The 13,216-nt window shown below is 36.1% G+C and overlaps 1 protein-coding gene across 3 annotated transcripts in view; it reads right to left on the reverse strand.

The window, feature by feature from the left end:
- The window catches only part of GRIK1 (glutamate ionotropic receptor kainate type subunit 1), a 1,940,968-nt gene that overhangs the window by 552,664 nt on the left and 1,375,088 nt on the right, over window positions 1-13,216 (reverse strand). For all 3 annotated transcript variants that reach the window (XM_044072744.1, XM_044072745.1, XM_044072743.1), the window contains one exon: window positions 8,756-8,869. In XM_044072744.1, coding sequence (XP_043928679.1) covers window positions 8,756-8,869 — 114 coding nt within the window. The remainder of the gene's footprint in view (window positions 1-8,755; window positions 8,870-13,216) is intronic.

Consider the following 13,216-nt stretch of genomic DNA (forward strand, 5'->3'; position numbering starts at 1 on the left):
ATGCTATGTGGACGTGGGTAGGAATTGGGGGTAGGGGAGTGGAGTGAGCCCGAGCATAGAGAGGGTGAACGGAGCAGGCTGGATAAATCTCCTTACACTGAATGTTAGAAAAAATTTAACAATCAATCAACTAAGAGAGCAGGTAAGCTCCTTTGGTTTCCAGTTTTATTCTCTCTGCTTGCGTGACTCAATGTTTGGGTTAGCACCAGTAATTGCTCTGCATTCTCAAATTATATTCTTCAGCTGAAACATATAGCAGATGATGGCCAATTTAAGACATTAAGTATTTTTAGGTTAGAACAAGCTAAAGTCTATTTGGGAGTGAGGTGGGGCAGAAAAATAAAATCCCCATTAGTGTGCACGGCACTGCAGCTTACTTTAGAATGACTGAGAAATCAGTATTTCAAATTACAGCCTAATTTCCATGAATAAAAACCTACATTGTATTTCCGGCATGCACTGTCTGCACTTCTGCTTTACTTTAGTGTGGGTTGATTGTCTTGTTAGCAGGCAGTTAGGTTCACAGGTTCATAGGTGTGTGCTAGGCTAACGGCCCTGGAGCCTATATAAGCCTAGCCCAAGAAGATTCCCTGGCATCATGCCGATCAAAGTTAGTTCTCAGTGCCCCTGTCAAGCAAGGCCACTGAAGTGATCCCCAGGATGAACTTCCTATTGCCCATCCACTCATCAGGATTTCTCTTAAAGAGGGCCAGTGAAGTGCTCTGCTTGACTTGAATGGGAAGTTTGCTCCAGAGTATGGGAAGTCTCTGGGTTAGGAACCTGTTCCTCCAGCATGTTCTGTTTATTGTGGTAATGAGGTTTAGGTCCCTGGAGCGTGTGGCACAGAGGGATTGGGATTTCTTTAGGTGTTAGATTTAAGTTAGCTGCCCAGTTGGGGGTGGGGGGTGCAGAGTGGAATGGCTAGGTTAGGTCACTGTGGAATGAAGAGGAGAAGAAATTATTTCAGACAGTAAAAGAGAAAAAACTTCTGGGAGTACAAACAGCAACTGTGTAATAACTTGTACAGCTATCACACAGCAAGTATATAAACAACTGTTACATTAAAAAAAAATAAGTGTGGCATCCCAGTATACAGTAATTTGTATAGTGGATACCTTATGACAAAGCAGGTCCTGTTATTTTAGTGAGATATTTTTGAAGAAAAAAGGCTGCACAATGATACTCAAAGTAAGGTATTCGACAATGAAAGCAGCCTGATTATGCTTTGCAGTGTTCTCAAAACAAGCCGTTAGGAAATATTTCCTTAACTGTATCACAAGTGTAACCATACTCAAAGTTATATTAGGACCAAGACGCTATTCTGCCATCTGCTTTACAGTTGAAATTTAGCACACAGTTTCAATTAATATCCATTGTACACTTAACAGTTATGTATATTGTTTATCACAGCTATCAAATTTGATTACAACAAGAAAGATAGCTTAATATAAGTATTTAGTTGATGTTTCAGTTACTTATATGGTGAGCACACCATCTGAGGGATGTAGAGATTTAAAGTAAACATCTATTTTAAAAATGGCACCAGTTACATTACTGAAATAAGTAAACTCACCAGTTCTTGGGGGGAGGGGGGGCTTAGTGATAAATTCCATCAATACCGGAGAAGGGAGATTATAATACATGCTGTATGATACAATAATTACTGGTAAAATTCATCAAAGAAATGAAAAAAAAATTAATGGTAGATCAGTAATAATGGCGGTAACAGTGAAAGTAACTAAAACGCAAATATGATTGTAGATAAACCAGTAATAAAATATAGAGATCTCCTAACTTATAAACAGAGACTGCTTATATTTTTGTTTACAGATTACATGAAAGAAATAAAAGACTGACTTAGAGAACCAATGTTTTCAGATCATAGGGCTGTATGGGCAATAGTAGGATCAAATAAAAATATGATATAGGAAGGAAAAGGGTTAAAAAAGACAGGAAAAATTGCAGGAATGGACTGTCTTAGAAAAGAAACAGGGCAGCTATGGGAAGATCATATAACAACAAAGGCATTTTATGACACTTTGACAAAGGGGTAGAAGGTATATAAAGAAAAAATTAAAAAACACATACTTAACATTTGAGAGAAAATGATAGAAGAAGGAAAAGGCGATGTATAATAAAGTTAAAAAAAAATTGTGAAAGAATAGTAGAGAAAGTAGCAGGGGGAAGTTTTGAAGAAAAATAAAAACAATTACAGTATGTGAATATAATAAAGAAATGAATGATATTTTTAATCAAACTTGACACCGTAAAACTCCACTGCCAATCATGAGCAGACAGGTGATCTGCTGTGGCAACCTCTAACTGGCAAAAGCCGAAAGAAGAAGTTATTTGAAAGGGAAAAAAGTTTCTCCATTTTGGGTAAGAAATTGAGATGTAATAGAAAAATTAATGTAATGAAGGATGAAAAAGGGCAGTGAAAGTATAAACAAGAGAAAATATTGATATAGTTGAAAGGTATGTACAGAATATGAATGAGAAAAAAATGTGACAGGGTGTATGGAAAGTAACGAAAATGAAAAAGGCAATACTGGAAGAAATGGAAAAAAGAATTCAGAGGAAAGAGTTAGAAAATGCTATAAGTGAAGACAAATTTGCACCAGTCTAGATGGATTAGGGTATAGTTTTAATAAAGAAATGTCAGATGATGAAAAGGAACATTTTTCTGGAAAAACTGAATGAATGAATAAAGGAAGGTATAAAAGAAGAAGAGATTTGTAAGGGGGTAATAAAATTTATTTGGAAAAACGGGCAAAGGCAGAAATAAAACCTGGAGGCCAATTACGTTGGGAAATACTGACTACAAAATATTTATGAAGATTATTCAGAAAAGAATGATGGGTGTCATGAACAAAAAACTGGATGGAAGGGGTGTATGGGGTTAAAGGTAAAATAGTAAATGAAATGCTAATGATGGTTAAAGAAGTGGTTCAGTGGATAAAGAGGAGAAAGGAACTAAGTGCGTGACATTGCTAAGGAATTTCATAGTATTGATCATGGAGAAATTGTGAACATTTTAAAACAATATGAGGTAGGAAAAAAGTAAAAAGGATAGTGAGAACAATTGATGAAAATTCTTGAGTGTCAGTGATGGTGACAGGGAAGAGGGGAAAAGCAAGGCCGTCCATTGAGCATTTGGCTGTTTGTGATGGTAATGAATGCAATTATACAAATGTTTAGATCAAGGTTACAGGATGGTAGATGGGAAGTTAAGGAAGAGATAAGGTTACCTTGAATGTTAACTTATGCAAATGATATGGTCTTAGAAGCTATGAACAAACACTGGTGAATAAGTTAACTTAACAAAAAAGAATACATTTTAGTCACAGTAGAATTACCATTTAATAGTTAAAACATAAGGGGTTTGGAGATGTGGTAAGAATGGGAGGAATTTACTTTACCAGAACTGAAGTTCACATTCTAGAGATTACGTTTGCTAAGGAACAAGTAAGTACAATGGAGAGAGGTTCTAAAATAATATGAAAGTTGAGAGTCTGGTGAAGGGTGTTTCAGTTGTCCCTAAGAAAGAGGGCATATATGTTAAACACATATATTTTAGGAAAGCTAGCAAATTTAGGTTTTATATACGTGTTTCCAAGCTGTATGGAAACTGAATTATTGTGTATCATTTTTGGTTTTCTGTGGGAAACAAGGTTGAAATCAGTCAAAACAAGAATACTTTATAATGTACAAAGAAAGGGGAGCTTGAATTTAATAAATCCAGTTGTTTTCTTAGTGGTAATACATTTATTTTGGGTGTTAAAAAAGTGTCTGAAAAAAGATAATACTAGGAATTTGTTTATTTGAAAAATATAAAAGTATATAGGAGGGTGGGGTAACAAAAGGAAAAGAGAAACAAAAGGTTTACAGGAGAAGGAATGTTAAAGTAAAATAAAGACATGGAGAATTGATATAAATGAAGTAGAGATGGAAAGGAAAGAATGGTATGAAATATAATTAATATGAACTGTTATACTGATCCTTGGAAAAATTGTGGTGGGTGACTACAACAAAGCAATAAGGAAAAGGAAAGAAAGATTTAATCTTTTTTGAAGCAATTGACTTTTGGTGGTATTTATTATTGGGCAAAATGCCAGTAAAAAGTAAAGTGAAGTATAAAATGATAAAACAAAAATGTAAATACCTGTAATACTGAAGAGACATTGTAACATTGTTTTTTGGTTTGTAAGAAAAATAAGGTTTTTGGATATTATTCAAAGATGTTTATGAATTGAAAGTACTTAAATACATTGACATGGGCATGGTGTTGTGTGTAAAATATAATTTTTGGAGAGAAATAGAAAATGAAAAATGGGATAAAATTGTATTCATTGCAATTTGGTGTTTATGGAAAGGAAGATGTGAAGATTTGCTGCATAACAGTAGAAACAATGATGAGGAAGTAATATGTGATATATAGAAATGGATATGGAATGGGCGGCGACAGTGGTGCAGCGGTTAGTGTTGCTGCCTCACAGCAAGAGGTTCTCCGGTTCAATCCTCAGTTGGGGTGCCTTCTGTGCGGAGTCTGCATGTCCTCCCTGTGGTTGCGTAGGTTTCCTCCGGGTGCTCCGGTTTCTTCCCACATCTCAAAGACATGCTGCAGGTGGACTGGACACACTAAATTGGCCCTAGGCATGAGTGCGTGCATGTGTGTGCCTTCTGTGGAAGGTTGGGCACCAGGCTGGCAACTTGACACCATAAAACTCCACTGCCAATCATGAGCAGACAGTGATTCGATGTGGTGACCCTTAACCGGGAAAAGCCAGAAGAAGAAGAAATGGATATGGAAGAAAGGATGGGGATAATGAAATGGATTTACATATATTTAGATGTTAAACATGTAAAGTGCATTATTATGGTGTATAAAGTATAATACAAAGTGTAAATATAATGGATGTGTACAGAATGAAAGAAAGATGGAAACGTGTTTATACAATAAAGCAACCCCAACTCTTTTTGATAGGTACCAACTCAAACAGATGGGGCCTCCATTTAACATCTCATCCAAAGGATCTCACTACTTACCAAAGGGTTTGCAGAATGTCCCTGATTTTTTATACATATTTTTGACCTGTCCCTTCTAAAAGTCAGTTTCTGAGCTTTATTTATTCTTTCCTTAAAAGGATGTACAGCCATCTCTACTAGGCCATTATCTGAAATATGAAATGGAAGTTAACTCACAAATTCCATTTCTCTTCTTAAAGGCTAGTAAAATAAGATTCATTTTCAGAAAAAGAAACTGGCATGTTGGGAATATGTTGTATAGCAAAGTTTTTGGTTTGTCCTTAATTGATTGCAGGGTACAATAACCCATGGCATTTATAGGAACTCATTTAGAATGCCCATTTACTACTATTTTCAAGGAGTTGGCTAGTACAGTCCACATGTTCTCAATTGCTCTATGCTGTACTCTTGGTAAACTCCTTCATAGTATGGTTGTCCCTTCAGTATATAGAATAATCAGTGGTTTGTGGTCCAAATATTTAGTAAAACAAAACAATGCAGATATTTATGAAGTCTTTGGATTCCAAGAAATTATAGCTAATCCTTCCATTTGCAGTTGTAAATATTTTTTTGGTAAGCAGCTGTCAGTATATAAAATATAAAACCAAAGTATCTCACCATCTACATGCATCTTATATGAAAGCAATACAAAATGAAGAATCACAGGAGAGGATCAGTTCTCTATAACCTGAATAACAAGCATGCAGAATGGCAGTGTGTAGAAAAGATGTTTACTTTCCTTTTTATCATGTCTACAATACATATTGACTTAAATGATGAAAGGGGCTTAACTAGGCTGACAGAACTGGTGAAATGTGTCAGAGTAATGTAAGTAAATCTCAGTACACTTTAATTTCATTAACATATGTGGTAGATGAAGCATGTCTGAAGGGTTTTACATTGATCTCTATAGGATGAAAATTTGCATTTACTAAATGCACCAGGTGTTGCACTTCTGTTTAACAGCACAGTTGTTCACCTTTATATGCAAGCCACTACACTCCATTCTTTTTAAATCCTACTCTTCCCAATAACTAAGATATGATCCAGATAAAATCCAACATGAGGCATTCCTTAAAACAAGCCTTGTATAGTTTTCTGAAACACATTACATACATATGATACTCAAAAAGGTAAACTATTTATATAAACATTTCATTATGCATATTTATAATAAAGTATTTTATAGACTGATCATCCAAAGGTATTTTTGAAAAACACTGCTTATGTAACTTTGAAAACTTCAGATCCTCTAATAAAAATGACAAAAGATCTTCCACTGAAGGTATGGGACATTATTACTTGACTATTTAATTTATAATCTGTGCACAACATAATAGTTTCACCAGATTTCATAATAGGTGTCATATTTCATTCTGAATATTTCACAGGTGTTATGAATTTTTTCTTTCAGGTTTATTACCTCTTCTGTGTTAAAGTGTGTTGCATAAGGACCACAGCTGGGTAAGAAAAGTTTAGTTTTTCTGTCTTCCAGAAGACCAGAACATGGATATTAGCTGTCAATCCCTTTAACATACCATATTCCTTAACACTGACTGGGATTCTTAAAGATCCCCTGCACTTCTGAACAAGGCTTGTACAGCTTGATGGAACTGAGCTGTAAAGTAGGCATTACATATACATTCAAAGTGTGACAGGTGGAGATTCTGTGCTAGTAGTTGTACTAAATGAGCACTTCAGCAGCTCTGCAAGCCCATGCAATATAACAAGTACACAGAAGCACAGGACACAACCCATCACACAAGAACTGAACCCTTTACTTCATAGACTGCTGTATTTCAGAATAAGTCAGCATATGCAAAGGCTATGCTGATAGTTTTAAATTGTTCCTTAGCAGGACAGAGAAAGCAATGCATAAAGCTATATAGCCGTACAGTATTTGCAGCAACAGTGTTACAGTGTCTACATTTGTAGACATCTACCATATATATAAAATGGAGGAAAGGGATGCACAGAAAAATAGGAAAAATGAGATGGCGTCAAGCAGAAGGGCACACATAAAGATAACATAAAGGAGTGTGCAGCATTAGGAGATGCTGTGACAAAATGTTTGGTGGGTATATGCCTCCATTCTTTTTTTAATGAGACAGAAAATGGATAAGGGAAAAAGGTTTAAGGAAAATAAGAAAGGAAAGAGGGTGAGAGAGTGTGCAGGGGCAGACAGATACACACAGAACTGTGCAGACGAAAAGGGGCAGATGTGCATGCATAAGGATGGGGAGACATGGAATGCACTGAGACAAACAGAGGACAAACAAATGGTGATAAGGAAAGCTTGACAATGGTCAGGATACAGTGTATGATACAAAAGGAAAGGGGCAGACTACATTAGACTGGGGATGAGGTTAAGTATGAGCAGTAACAGAATGATGACTGGTACCCTGGACCAGAGGGACATTGCTAGGATCTATCACCACACAATAGATCAGGATAGGTACTGATAAAGGGTACTCCCTCCAATGGTGGCCCAATGCCTGGTGGCACATACATGAGTGAACTTGGTATCTAGTGTTGGAAGCTTGCAATCTTGGCTATACCACTACCCACTACTCTCTACAGTGCAGCCTCCGCCACCTTCACCAGCTATGGTTGGGCCATCACAGGTAATAATGCTGGATTACATGCTGGTGAGGGTCCAGAACCCCCCTCCAGTGAGGCCTCAGCACCTCATGCTATCAGTAGAGGTGGGCTACAGTTGAGGTACCTGCTGAGTGAATCTATTATTTTGACCTGCAGTGAGGAGATAACAATGGGAAGTGAATCGTTCCAGACAATGAACTGAATACATTTAAAATGTGCTCCAGCATTTTTGAGTAGAACCAACCCTGGTGGTTTGCATGTCTCTCCTGTCTTTTGCAGGGGCAACATAATTTATATTTTATTCTGCTCATGCTGAAAAATAAAGGTCATATCAGGGAACTATGACAAGTCTAAGATAAAAATACCAGAGCAACATACACAAGCCACCATCCCATTAGCTGTGTGACAGGTAGCAGGCAGGTGTGCATCCCATATGCATACTCTAATATAGTCACTCAGTAATACAGTCTTGTAGGACATACCAGTTATTGTGCAGGCACCATGAAATAGTGCTGCACAACCCTACCCATAACAGCTGTCAGCAGAAACTCACAGTAAGCGTAGTAGTCATATTACAGTAAATGTCACCGCCAGATCCACCAGACACTGAAGTACCACACAGCAATCCACACAGATTAGAGATGCTGATCTTGATAAAGGTATGCCAGTAGCAAGGAAAGCTGAAGTTATTCAATCTGGAAAAAAATCGGTCCTGTCCACTTACTATACCATTCACAGCATTGTTGTCTAACCCCTACTTCTCGTACATGGAGATTACTAGGGTTGTGGGATCACAGGTTGTCATCATATTGATGCCTGCATTGTTCCCCTGACCAAAAATGTCTGCACCTGACCTCAGCTTATAGTATATAAGCATATGACCAAGAAAAAAATCAGACTTGGCCTGGCACCCATTTTATCAGCAACTCAGATTAAGACCTGTTAGGGCTGCAGTGCAATTGCTGTGCATGCTAAAAAGAACAACTATAAATCTTCTGTTCCATACACTAATATCTAATGATTTGAGGTTACATAGTGCTTACAAAAAAAAAAAAAAATATATATATATATAAAATGAAACAGGAGGTTTGTCTTCTTGGTACTAACTATGATGCAAGTGCAAACTTACCAGAATTGTAGTAACGATCAATGTCCGATTTGCCATGGAGTCTGTTATATTAGTACCCTTGTCCTTGATGTTGTCTGTCATATTAAGGCCGATGTTTGAATTCCAAATACCAATCTATTCATAACACAAAATAAATAAGTTTGATCAGAAAAATGAATTTGGCAAGTAGGAACAAAATCAGTTCATGATAAGAAAATTTACAGACTTAAGACATCTTATGCAGTCTGTCATAGAAAAATGCAACACTATGACAGTTTAAGTTACTGATTAAATGCGTTAGAATATGAGTGACGTAAAAATAAATAGCAGGGTTGCAATACATGCAAATTATGTCATTAAGTCATATGACCAGAGGGAAGGATTACATTAATGGTGTTTTGCCTCTGCAATGATTTTAAAACCCAAAATGAAATGCTTCATATGGTTCATGTGAAATATTTCAAATCATGTGCATGGCTTTCTCATCTCTCAGTTGACTAAATCCTAACTTACTGAATGCTGTGTACCCCCACCCAAAAAAACTGTATGCCAGTGTAAGATTTATAAGGTAGCCAAGGAGGTCATCCAGTTAGATAACTCCCATTTATTTATGTTATTGCAGGTTGATTATAAAAATATATATCTAGAAGGCAGATGTTTAATATAGAAGCTAAACTATACATGTTTTCTACAGAAAAGATATGAAAAAAATAGTCATTTTCAAAACAGAGATAAATCAGGAAGCCCCTTAACTTCACAATTTGGTAACACTAGAACAGGGAATTGTATTTCATATCTGTATGATGAATATCAAACTGAACTTACTTAATATGAAAATATACCACAAAAAAAATCACATTACTCAATATTTTCTGGTTATTTGTTATAGCCAGTGCTGTCTATTAGTACTTCACATATCAATACTTGCCTTACTAGTATATTTTCAACAGACACAAGCAAATATTTCACTGATGTCCCTAGAAAGATGTCAGAAACCTAGAGCAATTCAAGAAAGGTAAAGCCCGAGTTTCCAATAGTCATCATTTAGAAATTTTTTCCAAGTCTTTGGAGGAGAATTTGCTCTACTACTTTTTAACTCTTACATGCTGATTTGCCGTACCAAATTGGTCTATTCATCAATCTATGTTCAGGCAGGGGCAAAATTAATAAAAATGAGGGGGTAAAAGTAAAATGGCAATTTTCCATTTCAAGACAATTTCAGTTTTGAACATGGATCACTGTACATCAGCAATGGTTCTATACAACTAATTTACCTGCCCTGGAAATTATTATAAAAAGGTTTCAGTGTAGCTTTTTCCCAATAAGTACAGGTCAAAGACCAATAACCTGTTGAAATTATTTTATTAACTATCTAGAAACACACTTCAGTTGTATCGATGGTTTTGGGTGGCTACTGGATTTGACTTTTAGCTTGAGTAACAGAAGCTTCATATTATTGCTTTAAAGTGCTGATTATTTCAAGGACAATTTATATTTCCTGTTACATGAGTATCAAAGCTTTTTTTTTTTAATTCCAGTGGTTTGTTTTCAAGTTTTCTTCAATTCATCTAAGCCAGTTAGGTAGGTATACCTCCTGTCTACTTTATCTTTTTCTATGAGATACTCCTCTATTACTGATGACTTTTGCAGAACTATCACAGCTTGTTATTGATTTAGGTAAATACAGATTAGTTCCCACTGCTTACGAACTTAAAATGGATTATAATAGATAAGCTCCCATTAATACCAATATACTTTTCAAATGTAGAAAAAATTATGAGGGTTACTCATGAATTATGATAATTCATATGAAAAGAATGTAAAGCCATTTATTTTCTCCCACTGTGAAACTTCCACAGCCAAAAGATATAACTGTTAGGTATGCTGCATACTCATTATTCTCCGTCTCTTACTTCAAACTACGAATATGATAAAGTTATTATATTCCAATGCTCCTAAAAATATAGTCATCCAGCTATGTTCCTTTGAGGACAAGCTGGTATAAGGTGTTTTGCTTAAGTTCAAGTGTAGAAACTTACTCCCATGAATAATCTTTCCTGTGCAACATCTTCTACAAACTCCTTGTTATGTATTTGCAACAGACTGTATGAAGGATGTTTGTTGATTTTTATTTATTTATTTTTTTATGGATTAGTGGTTCTCCATGTGTCATCTGTGCCATATTAATATGTGAAAATAAAAATAAATAAAAAAATACACAAATAAAATCACTAAGAAGTTTGAAAGAGCTGTGGTTTCCTTCCACATTATAAAGATATGCAGTAGGTGGAATGGACACTAAATTGGCTAAAGGTGTGACAGTGCGTGCGACTGTGTGGTATGGAAGACCTACCATGGCAGGGCTAGCCACCTGCTGGTGTAAACCTTGTGTCTAGATGATTGTTACATTTGAAGTGACACCCTTACCACATGTATAAAACAGGAAAAGGGATTGTGGATGGATGGATGGATTGAAGTAAAATAATAGCTCCAATAGCTTCAAGAACTAAAAATAGATATTTTTTATAGAGGCTAAAATACACACATCCTATGCTGCCATGAATGACTTATTTCATTATCCAGTACTACTAAATACATTTAAATGTTATACATATGTAAACAAACACACACACACACACACACACACACACACACACACACACACACACACACACACACACACACACACACACACACACACACACACATATAGGTATGATGTAAATGATCAGAATATTGAACACATATGACTGACAAGAAAATTTTGAACAGTCGTATTATTAAGCATCCAAAAGATCAAACCTGCAAGAGATCATAAAAAGAAAACAACTTAATTTTGTGATCATTATAGTGGTGCTGCAGTACCCCCCACACAAAAAAACTGTATGCCGCCTCACAGTAAGATGTTGTCCTGTTCGATTCTCAGCTAGAGCGTCTTCTATGTGGAGACATGCGTGAATGGGCATACCTTCGTTGAAGGTTGTGCGTCAGGGCCGGCAACTCTGCACGTAAAAATCTACTGCCAATGAGGGACCGGAGTTCCACTGTGGCGACCCCTAACCGGGAAAAGCCGAAAGACACAATATAGCAAACCTTACCACAACCTTCGGTATCACAACCTGTGGACCTAATTTGTTTGAATAGTGGATTAAGTTAGGGGCATGGGCACCGTTTGGGTTAGCATGTATTAGTAAGGTGTGCAGGGAGGCTTCCCTTCTGTATCTTCCTCATATCCTTGCTCAACTCTCATACAACTTGTACTGCTTCCTATTATTGCATAATACTTAAATAACTGTCCGATTATCATACATTTTGCATTATCCTGTTATCAGTTTAACCCTAAAACTTAACTACTCTGTCACATGAGCACCGTGTTACATTGAATCCAAATCATACAAATCATAGCAGTCTACACTTTTTCACCAACTTTTTCAACTAACATATTTCTCCAGTTTGTATCATGTCCATATGTTGACTGAGTCATCAGCTTGTCTACCAGCAGCCTAATCAACAGGGAATGGGGGTCTAGTCCCATTTCTTTTGCCACCAATATTCCTTAAATACCTTACTTGGCCATATTGCTTAGTCAAACAAAACACAGTACAACTGGAGTAAATCATATACAGTCCTTCCACAATCATCTTGCAGTTATGATAACAAACTGCACCCTCATATTTAGTTTTTTCATATTCCACCAATTTGTATCATGTCAGTTTCAACAAGACATCATCCTGCCCACATATTACATCACCAGCATGGGACAGTAGAGGTTTCATATCACTTCCATTATTCCAAATATTCTGAACATTCCACATGGCCTCCAGTCAAATAAAGCCTAGGCAACAACTGGTATCATCATATACACCTTACATCATCCCCAACTTTACAATCATACTCAGACATATCTTATACAACATGCTCTTCAAGAGTAATCAGAACGTCCCTGGTCAAGGCAGTCAATCTTACACCTCCTGTATATGATTTTGAACAACTTCTTAAAATATTTAATGTCATCAGCTAACCCTCCTCTGGTCGTTCCCTGCTAAGCTTGTAAATATATTTAGATTTCATCCTTCATGCTTAAGCACAACTGAAATAATTTTCTGTAGTTTCTCTTTCAGAAAATTCAATTTTTTTAACTCAACCTGTAGTTGCTAAGATATAACTTATGTAAATACAATAGTGTTAAGAAGTTTCCTCATTACTTAAATTAAATTGATATACATAATTTTAAAATAATTCTGCATCCTACAATTACTCTTCTTTTATATTCCACAATGTGTCAAGTGTTGTACTCTAACACCCATTCAGTGCAAACAAGTTTCTTGTAAAAAAACACACCAAACCTGCATTTCTATTACAGAAACTAGACTATTTTCTTGTATTTCTTCTTATTCTTTTCATCACCCCTATATGGCTGATACTTCACCATGATCTACACTGTTTATTCTGTCCACAGAATCAATCCATTGCATAATACTC

This window comes from Protopterus annectens, chromosome 5.part0, assembly GCF_019279795.1.
Source record: "Protopterus annectens isolate FY-2018-M chromosome 5.part0, PAN1.0, whole genome shotgun sequence".
NCBI classification, from domain to species: domain Eukaryota; kingdom Metazoa; phylum Chordata; order Ceratodontiformes; family Protopteridae; genus Protopterus; species Protopterus annectens.